The 13042-nt window shown below is 38.1% G+C and overlaps 1 protein-coding gene across 1 annotated transcript in view; it reads right to left on the reverse strand.

Annotated features, from left to right (window-relative positions):
• LOC139971089 (polypeptide N-acetylgalactosaminyltransferase 2-like) overlaps window positions 1-13042 on the reverse strand; it is a 141500-nt gene that overhangs the window by 81193 nt on the left and 47265 nt on the right. The window contains exon 3 of the mRNA XM_071977278.1: window positions 3627-3725. Within this exon, the coding sequence (XP_071833379.1) occupies window positions 3627-3725 (99 nt within the window). The remainder of the gene's footprint in view (window positions 1-3626; window positions 3726-13042) is intronic.

Consider the following 13042-nt stretch of genomic DNA (forward strand, 5'->3'; position numbering starts at 1 on the left):
TATTATCTTCTATCCTCCTCATTTCAATGAGTTCGCCCTCGCCCACATTTCATCATCTTTTTATTTCTCACATCTAATTCTTTTTCATGACATTTCTAATATCAGTTATCACCTCTGATTACTCTCAAACTATTATAACAACATTCTAAAGACTCATTGCATATATTGTCTCTCCCAATGTCATTTTCCTAGCGGCACATCTGAATGTCAAAGAGACCCAAGTTTTTGCAAGAATGCTCTACGATGTTTTCTATCTGATCACCATCAAGAAATATGCGATCACTAAGGGGGGGGGGGGAAGAATTTTCAGCACCATCTGATCATTTTCTGTCTACCTCCCTCAATAGGGTTTGCCACATGGCCATCATAGTTCATTATATTTCAAATAATATATCACTAATAAACTCTGACATATATTCCTCTGACTGATATTGCTTCAGACTTGCAGTTATTTTTCATTAAAAATGTACTACTTTCTTTCTCTCAAAATTTCAATTTGAATCAGGGATTTCGTTTTCCTTTCATTTAATTTTTTATACAGTAGGTCTCTCCTTGACATCCTCACCATTAAAAACTGATTAGACTGCAAGGTACTTTTATTTGGGATTTCACTCAAATAAATTTCAACAAAAAAAAAAATCACAAAATGAAAGCAAGGAACATGTGATGAAAGTTTCCAGTCATATATCACAAATACAACTTTCTAATGATCTACCCTAGGGACATCAACTGCTTGCAACCTAGCACTGAGAAAAATTGCTGATTTATAAATTGGTAACAAAATGTTTTCAATTAGTTCCCCCCTCCCCCCCCCCCCTAAAAAACAAAATGATAAAACGAAAAAAAAAAAGTTTCTATAGAGTCAATTTCTTCATAAAACACATCAGACATCTTTTATAAATACTTTTATGAATTTTAGAGAACTATGGTGATTGAAAACCTTGAATCTGATAATGTATTAGCGCTCCAAACCTACAGTAGACATTGATTCTGTATCGGGTTCGCTTCACCCAGACTATTAGACGAGTATTGTATTAAGATTGATCCGGGGAATCCAACCTTGCCTCCCGGGATCGGCTTTCCTCCTACAAGGGATAACACTAGCTCCTCTGGAGAGGGTAGGATTGTGCTACGACACATCAAAATATGAAGGAAAAAGTGACAATAAAGTTATAATAATAAATTAAACTTGAAGTTAAATCTGAAGGAATCATTCAATTGGTAAAAAGCTAAAACCTTTAAGCCTGGTTTTCTTTCTTGAAATCTAACGAATGACATCTGTTCCTAACAAATTGAAATTACATCATTATGAACATCGATGATAGCTGATGTTTGTCTCTAATGATTTGATCAGGACTGCAGCTAAAGGAAAGGTAAGGGACAGGAGAGGAGTGGGGTGGGGAGGGGAGGAGAGGGGAGGGGAGCAGAGGGTCAAGAGAGAGAAGAGAGAGAAACGGGAGGAGGCAAAGGATACATACATTGAAATTGTAACAAACAGCTCAGAGCTGTTTGCTGGATTTTACAACCAATCCCACCAATCAAATACCAAAACACAGCGTTGTAGGTGTATCAAACTTATGTAATTTATGTCAAAGCTAAATAATACTAAAGCTAAAGAAAAAAATACATAGGTATCACTCTTCCGACAACTCCCTCTCCGTCTCTCCCACCCCTACCCTCAAATGGAAGAAAAATTATAGTTAAAAAAAAAACATTTCAGAATGATTCAAAAGATTGAACTTTTCCCTTCATCCTTCTTATTAAACAAAACTCCTTCACATGCTCATTTCATTCCAAATTTAAAAAGTGCACAACTGCAAAAATATTCATGTCGTACTATATAAAGCAGTGATTTTAAAATTGATCTTTTGTCAAAAACTTTATTCCATCCATCCAATCACTCAAATGAATGGAATCTCATCGTTGGGTGTTTATATCCTTGACTTCCAATCACGTCATCCTGCAGTGATCGTAACCACTGCACCTGTAATACTGTGGTGTGGTTATTATATACAATAGATCCATCAAAAGGATTAAAAACTTGATTCATTCTTAAAAGAGATTCATTATTCACAGACTCCAGATGCATGTATTCCTTACTTGTATCTTCAAGGTCACAGTACTCTCCGTTATTTTATAAGTACAGTATTAATCTACTGTACATGGTATTTTTGGTAGCAATAGTGAAATAGTAGTAATATCACAAGATTTTGAACCAAATGTTTTTCACTTTGTGTCTGGTATATACATGTTTGATGTGGGGGTCTAAGTACCAGAGGCTGGTTCGGTCTTATAAAATAAATGTCACCCAGAGGAAGGGGTTTCCGGTTTCTGTAAAAGAAAGGTGGGGAGGGACAGTACTCTACTGTAATTAAGCGTTTTCTCCTTCATTAATGTTAATACTCAGTTACTATGTAGTACCATAACATTCACGTTATCCACTTTATGGACTCAGGAGCATTATTGCACCAAAATACAGGTGGAAATTTTGTTTTCAATCTGTACAGGGTTTCTTCAAGTGGAAGGATGAGGGGGGGGAGGGGTTGTCAATGCAGGGAAGGGAGTGGCATTTCAATCCTTTGAATATCATCTGTACATTAAGCAAAGGGTAGAAACCCTCCTCAAATTAACACAATGTATTTCTTTTGTACTATTTTCTCTGTCATTTACTGTACCTATTAAATGTTTCTAAGTGTTTCTTAATATCGTGTGTGACGTTGATGGCGTGAAGCAGGGAAGGGGGGAATAAGAATTAGCCACCGTAGAGGGTCAATGGAAAAGGTTACTGCTTTCACCTTGGCCGATTGAAACTGCGGAGAGGAAATTTAACGATTCCGTGCATATTAATGAGGAGTGATGACATGAAACAAATGTAAGAACAAACTAGCTTATACCCTTTGAAACTTCTACAATTCTTTAGTTTTTATTGCATGGCCAGATCCTTCTGTCTTTTCCCCCCTATTTTTTATTGTTTCCCTCAATTTTGTCTTTGGGTTGCTAGAACTGAAAACAACAAGAGGATACTAATCAACCAGTATTGATTAATCACAACCGACCTGACTATGCTCTATGAGACCTGGCTCTCGATTCCGAAAAGAGAGGTTGATTAAATGTAATGTATATGCTTCTTCCCCTATGAAGACGCACATCTCCCTAATTTCTTTACAAAAGTTGAAACATCAATGATACAAGGAGAACAGATTGAACGTGGATGCAATTGTAGCGAGTTTGAGCCCCTCTGAGCAACTGTACATAATATGTGGGAGTCTACAGAGTCTGTTTGAGGGGAAACCACGATTCTCACTTTCATGATTGTCTGAGACTCTCCTCAGACGCAGGAGGCTAAGTTTTAAAAGAGCGTTTTACTCCAATTCATTTGTGAAAGAGGATCACTTAAGGAATGTAAAACCGTGTTTTTGAGAGTCATGGACTAAAACATAAGTTTATTGAAATTGACAGGATTTTGAAACTGCACAAGGTTTTTTTATTTTCCTTAATACCCTGTCTGGAAAAACAAAATGCTGAAGGGATGCTTAGTTTACATCAAAGTAGAGCAAGCTGGACAGGATGCGATATCAAAAGCCTTCAGCAAGTATGAAATATAAAAAATAGATTGGGGGACCTACCTGACAACTGTTCGTAGTAGAGTTGACCTAGCTTCATTATGAAATGTTATAATCACAGACGTTGATGGCAGATCCGTGCTCCATGGTATATTTTTACATCTGAAAATACACAAAAAGAAAATCAAACTGAAAATTCTGAAAGGTATTTATTAATTAAAAGAAAAGAAAAGATTGAAGAAAAGGGGAAGCTTCCAACCTTTCTTAGATTCATAACACCAGGTTATTACTATTAAATTATATTTTTATCCAACTAAGTAGAGTTTTAAGTGATGAACTAAATTGAAAAAATGACTATAAAGAGACTATAAGGACACCAGCTTCAGGGATGTGCCTGGTTTACCCTCAAATTGTTCACATCCATTCTAGTTAATGACCAATGTATGACACAATCCAAGCTAATAATCTATATCAAATGTCTCACAAGAAATGATGAGAAAAATAGACATTGAATGTGTGAATACAATGCACAGTCAGAGTTGTATGTTGAACTGCTATAAAGTCAAGAACTCTACTCATTATACAGTGATACAATCTTCTTCATGAAAGTGTGAGAAACCAATTGCTGCACGAAAAGTGCTGTGATAATTACTGTAAAGCTGCTTTTTCAAGTTACACTTTTTTACCTAACTACTTTGTGTTCCCAAAATGCTAAACAAAACGGGCACAGGGTCAACCTGAAAACCAACGGGAGGAAAAGAGGCCTTAAATTACACAGTTTCGCACGAATTGAAGATAGGGAAAATTGCACAAACAAAATGGACGTCTAGGCACTTTGGGTGGTAGAGTGAGAAGGAGGGGGCATCGTCTGGAGAGGTCCCGACAAAGAGGGCGTACAGTCTTTAAAGGTTACCAGTTCATTCTAGGCACGGTAGAACAGGAGTGCTGAGGTTGTGGGGAGACAGGAAAGTGAGGAGTGAAGTAATTTAATCTATTTCAAATGTCTCACAAGAGATGATGAGGAAAATAGACACTGAATGAAAACTGTGCGCAGTCAGATTTGTATGTTTAACTGCTATATAAAAGTCAAGAACACTGTTTGATCCTGGGAGATTCACTACAAGACATTAAATACACCAGTGTGGAGTCTAAATTTGAAACCCAAACACGAAACACCACTTGGTATTATGTACTACAAGGGCCATGTGGCCATGCACAGTCACCCCTATATGCCATCTGCGTGCATGACATACAGTAGCATTAACTGCAGTGTTAGCATTAACAGTAACGTATAAACTCATTATCATGAACGTATACACTGACAGCTTATCGAATCTGAAAGATTAATTTATATACCAGTAAATGTACATGAATGTATGTAACTGCAATCATCTATATGCAGACTTAACTATATTTAAAACTTGCGGTAACAACAAATAAACGTAACAACAACAACTCAATGATTCTAATGTACTGTAAGGTGTTAGCTCTTTTAGCTGTACACCCAAGGGTTACATTTTCAGGGGGAATTCAATTAAAAGAATAGCACAACTTTAAGCAGATAACTGAAACTTTGTGAATGTCCCTAGCTGAGCAAGTTTCATGGAAAATCTGTAGTTGTTTTCCCCAAAAGAATTATCGAAACAGAAAGCACAACTCTCAAATTACCTTTGAAGTCTCTCAGAACACAGGTGTTACAGCTAGGCAAAAGGAAGCTGATACTTTCAATAGACAGATGAAACACGAACAAAAGACTGCAAAATTTGTACTGCATCATTAACGCTCCACTGAACATTATTTGAGTTATGAAAGTCGGTCATTTAAATTTCAGAAGTTTCAGAAATTACCAAAATTTTCATTAAACCGACCTGGCTATGCTAGCTGTTCTTGACCTCCATCCATTCACTCGCTGCTACACGACCTAACCTCCCGATAAGAAACGATGCAGCAGCTGATAAACCCCTGCAACCAAGCTGAACCAATATCATCAAACCATAGATATATCTCAGCCAGACCAGCAGTGCCTATTTGAGAGGAAACTGCACAACAGAAATGATGCATCCATCACAGCCTGGCTGCAGGATGCTGCAGCCAACCTCAGCATCCTACTTTTGACACACTACCCTAATATAAGTATTAAACTTCTCTCTCTTTAGTTTTATCATGCATGTATGACTCCCAGAGAATTACCTCTCAACCGTCATATGATTGTTCATCTGCCCTGTAAGGAGTGCAGGAGTATACATTGAGTCAATAGGTAACATGTCTCTAAATTTGCTTTAAAGTATATATGCAAACTGCAACAAGGATGTATTGATCTTCCTTGCGAATTTAGGGAATGATTTGCATAATGAGATGATGGAGTCATGATTATTCCAAGCGTAGACTTTCTCTGTTATTTCACTCAGATGGATTGCAAGATTGTTATAACGCTCAGGGATGTAAGTGCAGCCAAAAAAAAAAACCGGAAAACTATTCGGAGAAACCGGGGGAATGACGTCCTAACGCATCCTACTCCTAGCTCTGAATACTTACGCACTATCGTTATGTTAGGCTAGCTCAAAAGTATTAGCGCTAACACATCATACCCCTAGTTCTGACTACTTACACACTATCGTTATGTTAGGCTAGCTCCAAGTAACGAATACGTCGCAGCGAAATCTGGAATAAAAAACAGTCTCACATTTGAAAGCGATCACGAATATTGACTATCATATGCATATCCCGTAGATTTAGCCGCTCACAAATATCACAAGCGTTATTTCCGAAACTTATGTCGAGCACCCGCAGTTACGAATCAACGTGAATTAGGCAAGGTTTTTCAACGACAGAAATGAGCTATGGCGATTTGAAGTTCGCACGTACGCAACGATGTTCACATGGCACACACAATGTTGTACAGTGCAATGGGATGTGTAACAGGAAATGGTATTTTGGTTGATCGATGAGTGAAAATTGAAGTTAGCTTGCTGCAACGGGCCAGGCATTTTTGCTGCGTTGTGTCTTTGATATTTGTACAATTTTGTGGAACTTTATTGGAATTAAAAAAAAAACGGATTTCCGTAAAAATACGGAAGACTTACATCCCTGAAAAAAAAAAACGGATTTCCGTAAATATACGGAAGACTTACATCCCTGAACGCTACCTTTACGTATGATTTGTAAAATAACTTCCCTACCAAAGGATCGCAGCTGCAATTCTTTTCAGTTGTTCGAGGGTTTCATTGTGATTACTTTGAGTTTATATCAAATGTAAAAAACAAAATCATGCCCCAAGTTTGTGTACTCAAAATATATCCATTTTAATAACACAACGTTGCAATAGTTTTAAAACCAAACAAAGACATTTAGTCTCTATTAAATATGATAGATAATTGAATTTAACTTAATAACACCACCCATAGCATCCCATCTAATCTTTTCCTGCAATGTAATCTAGTTTCATAACATCACTACATTTACAGATTGACAGAGCTGTCCTCTCACCGTTCAACAGTTTGCAGTCTCAGCCGGCATACATTCAACTGTATACCTTACGCTGACAATCAACTGGCCTCTATTTAAACTTGACCTTTCCTTTCCACCGATATGAGAGTAGCTAAATGGGATTACATCATTCCATCTGACACTTAAATTTTTAATCCTTGAGGACTTTTTTTTTCGTTTTTTTTCTATACCATTTCTTTTCTCTTCATTTGTCTCATCTCTCTGGCCACTTACTGCTGACAACTCAGACAAATCGTGCTCCATTTCCTTCTATTCTAAGAGCTTTTCTACAAATATCTCAAATGGCAAAAGACAAACCCGGTCGTGAAAGAGAGGATGACGCTGTCCTTCGTGAAAGGTAAGGAAGATGTAAAAAGGCATCCTGCACGGGGAATGATCTTCAAAGATTCCAAGTGCAAGGCATGAAGACACAAAAACAGAAAACAATTCAGCGATGAGTTGAGATCTCACCCTTAGTTCTCCCCCCCCCTTTCTTATGTACCTCACACCATTCCTTGTTCCTAATGGCAGAGTGTGCATCTATATATACATCTGGGCAATTTAGGTTATACCTTCCTTCAAAGACGATTGACAATTTTTAATGTCTGTCTCCATCATTTAGAGATGGGAAAGACGTCAGTAGCATCATGAGTGAACTTAATGTAACGATAACTCACCTCTGTTTGTCAAAGGTGTGACGTAAGTAAAAGGGCGAGGGTAGCGAGGGGGGAAGACTTCAATTAACGTTAAGCTGTGTTCCAATTGGACTTTAATCCTCAGGGGTGATATGAAGGTTCAATTAATTTTAATATCTATATGAGAGGATCTGGATCTGTATGGGTCAGAGACCACTAAAGATATCACAGGAGAGTCATAATGAGGGCCCTATATCAATGTAAGGAGAATTAGTACTTGTCAATAATGAAACAGAACTGTGCCAGGAAACCAACACTAATTCACTATTGATGCTGTTACTGTACATGATGTTATCTGTTTCAGCTTGTCAGTGTACGAAAATCGCTGTAGAAAATCCGGACAAAAAAACGCACGATGTTGGCACTCTGGATGGTAGAATGAGAAGGGCATTGACCGGAGGAGCCGGTCATGGAGGGCACACAGTGTTAAAAGGTTACCAGTTCATTCTAGGCATGGTAGAACAAGGATGCTAAGGTTGTGGGGAGACAGGTAAGCGAGGAAGGAAGTAAATACAGTATTATACAATATAATGTTTTCTGTGTCCGCTTGTCAGTGTCTTGAGCAATAACCCGAGCGCCGCCGACCGTTGTACGGTAGTTATAAAATGTGATTTAAAATGTACTTATTCACGAACCTGTGGCAAACACAGATGGAATCTAACTGTATTGGCAAGCTGCCAAAGTTTCCTTCTGTGGTAATTAAGCTGAGGCTGAGATCATTTCTGTCCGTTCTTACACTGCAGTTCATATTACACTGCTCTTTATATTAAAACCAGTGATTAATAGTCCACAGGTGTCATCGGTATAAACCATAAATTTGAGTCTACAATGTATAACATGGTAAGCAACGCCTCTTTCGGAGGGGGCTTAAAAGTTAAAACTCCAGTCCCCTGCAGTTAACCTTCAGCTCATAGTCAAATAGCTCTGGATAACACCATAGTCATAGCACACTCCAAAAACATCTGAACAGCATTAGATACTGTACTTATACACAAATTCAGACTGGGGGGAGGGGGTGGGATGGTGGGAGGGGGTGGTGGGGGGGTGGGTTGAAATGGAAGAGGGGGTTTAATGCTTATATAAATATGGACATATGGTTGATTTAGATGGCAAATGGAAAGAAAAAAAAGAATAAAGAATAAAGGTCTAAATATTGCAATATTTGAAGTTGGATAGAATGTTTAATTTCTTAAAAGGAAAAGATCATATTATTCATATTTTGCTTGACCTGTATCATATCTAATGTTAACTCTATTAATTGTAAATATATTAAATGTATCACTTCTAGCTCTTCAAGAAGTAAACTTTTACTTTGGTTTTTGCTCAATCAGTAAAAAACACCAATCAATCTAGTTTTAGTCTCACCCACCTCCATCAACTCCCCTCCCCCCCCCCCCCTTCCTCCTTCATGCAAACAAGTAAATACAAGACACACACTGAAGCCATTGATTTTAACTGCTGCCATATACAGTGCATCAGGTGAATGGAGGTTATTACACTACCAACTGGGATTAACTACATCACAAAAATAAGAACTTTATATATAATTAAAACAGAATAGACTACATTAGAACTGGTCAGTGCAACTACTATTCTATCTGGTCCGTTCTATCCACCAAACCCCCTACCTCAACCCCCTTACCCAGCCCCCTACCTCAACCCCCTACCTCAACCCCCTCCCCCCATGCTGCTCTTATGCACTTTGATGATAACACTTCCATACATTCTGTATATATGTACAGTATGAATGTCTCATGGCAACAGCAAAATAGAGCTTCATTATCACAACCAATTAACAATCAGAGTTCCATTGATATTACTAGATAGATAAGCCTCAAAATATTGATCAATTTCAACTCAAAACACAGCTTTAACTTTGCCTGTGTTTAATGTCGAACAAGAGTGGCCATAATTAGACTGTCTAGCATATTTGAAGAGAGAAACACAGAATGATGACCTTTTAATCACGACATTGTCTGTCAGTGAGATATCTCTACAATAAACAGAGGTTCCCTAAGGACCGGTCAGTCCTTAGGCTACTCATGCACCAGTCAGAAGCAGTGACCTAGTGATTAGATAGATAGTGATTAGACCACATTTATTATAATCCTTATGACCCCCATAGACACATACTCAATACTACACTGATTGCTTTACAACTGATCAATAATTAAAATTGGTAATTCATATTAGTTATAGTCGGAAAGGTATTTAGTGATTTAAAAAAGTGCAATGAATAGCTCCATATGACCTACTTCAGGTACATACAGTAGAAGAAGTGTTTCTCAATTGACCGACAGTAACTTTGCTGCGTATGTACAGTGCCTTTGACTATCTAGCTGTGCAGGGTAGATGTATGATTTCTAGTACATGTAGGTTCAAGGTATGTACATGTATGCAAAACTGAAGTTATGTAGGTCCTCATAGGACTGTTAGGGGCAGAATTAGTAAGAAGAGGAAGTGGGAGAAGTAGGAGCCTAAAATCAAATCCACAGACATATTAGGTACATGACGACATGCTAAGCCAGTGGGGACAGAGCAGGGAGCTGCTACTCTAACAGCTCCCTGGACAGAGTATGTATGCTAAGCTGCATTTTTCTAGGTGAGGTGGATTTGAGAGCAGCTGAGGACATAGAGGTAAGACCACGGAGCTACGAAAGATCTACAAGGGGATTGGTGGAGATTCAAGTATGAACCTCTTGATTGACATTTGAATATTCATGATATGATGAGTCTCGAAATGGTTCAGGTGTCAGCTTCACTCTAACATGGAGACATCATTATCATGATAAAACATACTTTCTTCTGAAATTGCTATAACTAACTGAATCCACTTGAAACACATGTCATACAGGCACTTTGGATGGTAGAATGAGAAGGAAGGGCAATGACCGGAGGGGCCAGTCATAGAGGGCGCACAGTGTTACAGGTTTAATGCCATGACATTCTAGGCACGGTAGAACGAGGGTGCTAAGGTTGTGGGGAGACAGGTAAGCGAGGAACGAAGTAAATTAATGAAACTATCACTGCAATCATGGCATACTAACCTTAACACCAATTGTCACAATTTAGATAACAAAATCTATCGAAAGGCTCCCGTAAGAAATGTCACCAGATATAAGGTAACCTTACTTATGTATAAACTGCAATGAATGTAATTGTTTATTAAGTATGAGGTGAGCTGCTGTGAAGTTAACATTACTTATCTCTAATAAGGTTATATCTCCTTAACTACACTATTTTTCATGTAGCTACCAAATCCTACTATAAATAAAGTAATTGACAGCAACAAAATCACAACCAGCATTCACTTTTCAGACAGCAATTTACAGTAAATGCAAGTGTCCTATGATAAAACTGCTGATTTAATGTACAGTAGTGTTCTGTATGTGGTCAAAACAAGACTTTAACAGAAATTTGCATCATTCCAATTATTGCCCCCTAATCTCCCCTCCTTCCTTACCCCATTCCTCCCAACCCCTATTATGATTTTCATCCCTACAACTCCCCCATCCTCCCAGCCCTCCTCAAATCTCCCCCCCCCCCTCCTACAAAACAGGAGGAAACAGAAAAATGGCCACCATATCACAACAAATGATGATCACCTCAAACAAAATGGTAAATTTACCACTTTAAATTTTTTGGCCTGTGTATATATATGTAAGACTAGTGGTCAAAATTAGTCTTGAAGAGATCTTTGCATCGTTCTACTTTAATCATTGATCTCTCTATTTCTCAACATCATCAGCTAAACTAGTTCTTCTTCAAAATGTTGAAGACGAAAGAGGAAATTGTGGCAGAATTCTCCTCCTCCTCCTCTTCATTCCCCTCCAAGCTACAGTTTCTGAGTTCCTATATTAAGGGTAATTCACAGATTTTATTGATTCCATCCCTAATTTTTATTGACACATAAACTGTACTCAAGAACTTCCTTATTTGCCAAGACCGGCTAACTGACCGGGAAGTATACCTCTCGCTTTGCATGGACAGTGTGCTGTTGGCTGGTCAGATCAATACGCAAGTGCATTGTATTTACCAGCCTTCGATGGTATGTGGCTTTACAGGTCAAATTGATGACAAATTTATCATACGGAAGGGAGACAAATTTACCAATCTTCGTTACTAGCATCTACTGTACATACTATAGCTGCAATGATTGATAGGCAGTCAACATCTATGCATGTTCTGTGCTAAATATGTTATCAAACATACCTTCCTGGAGGCTTTGACCAAAAATGCTCAAACCTACAGTAATACTACTTTCAACATACCAGCTTTAAGTACATTTTCTTACTGATCAGCAGATAATCGTCAAAATCTGTCCAGCCTCTTATGTAAGCATACATAAGGAAGCTACAGTAATTGTTAATGTTATCTTATCTTTTACATTAATTACATTGCTTATTTAATTAGGAAGTAAAAACTTAAATATTGGATAAATGCAAACAACCTTTGACATTTTCATATACATTGCAACTTACAACAGCTGCAGCAATTTCCCAAAAGCCCTTTTACTGTTACTTTCCATCTGTACTGATGAGTCCCCCCCTGCCCCTCCCCCCTTATGGCGTGTGTATACAGTACTGCATGTACATGGCACAATGCCAATAATCTGTGTGAATTCTACAACATTGCTCCAAAAGCCTGTTCTATCCCACCGAACACTCCCATGCAGGCATATCCTATTGCATTGTCACGCACATAATGTAAACTGGCTTCAGAAACATGCCAAATTTCGAATCCCAAGTTCATCTCGTACAGTAGCTGGCTGAGGTCTTGTCTCTATTTTTCCTCTGTCTTCATTTAACACATCAGAGAAGATATATATAGGTTACTAGCTATATCCTCACACGGCTTTGTAAATGATTTCATTAGCCCAGAAATCACAAGCCAAATGTCGCAAGAGTGGGACACAGAGCGTGACAGTTAGGCAGATAATTCACTTAGATTGTTCAGCAAGTGAGCCAATTTTCGAACGAGCCAATAAAAAGAAAGGGTAAAGATACAGTGAAGCATATTATTAGGTCACGTACAGCCACGGTGAACCACTGTGGAAGGAAGCAAGCACTCATTTTTTACGTTTAAATATATATTGTGAATTGGATAATGGCCAGGTCAAATTTTTTACGGCAGTCCGATCGCAAAAGGCGACCAAATTTCTGTTCCCACGACCAAAATCCGCTTCAGTGGTCATCCAGCAGGCTACTAGAGATCTGTTAACATCAAATTCAGATTTCATTATAACAAAATACTCCCCAAATGCTGTAGGTAAAATAATAAATTCCTCCCACAATTTTA

This window comes from Apostichopus japonicus, chromosome 8 (genome assembly GCF_037975245.1).
Source record: "Apostichopus japonicus isolate 1M-3 chromosome 8, ASM3797524v1, whole genome shotgun sequence".
NCBI lineage: Eukaryota > Metazoa > Echinodermata > Holothuroidea > Aspidochirotida > Stichopodidae > Apostichopus > Apostichopus japonicus.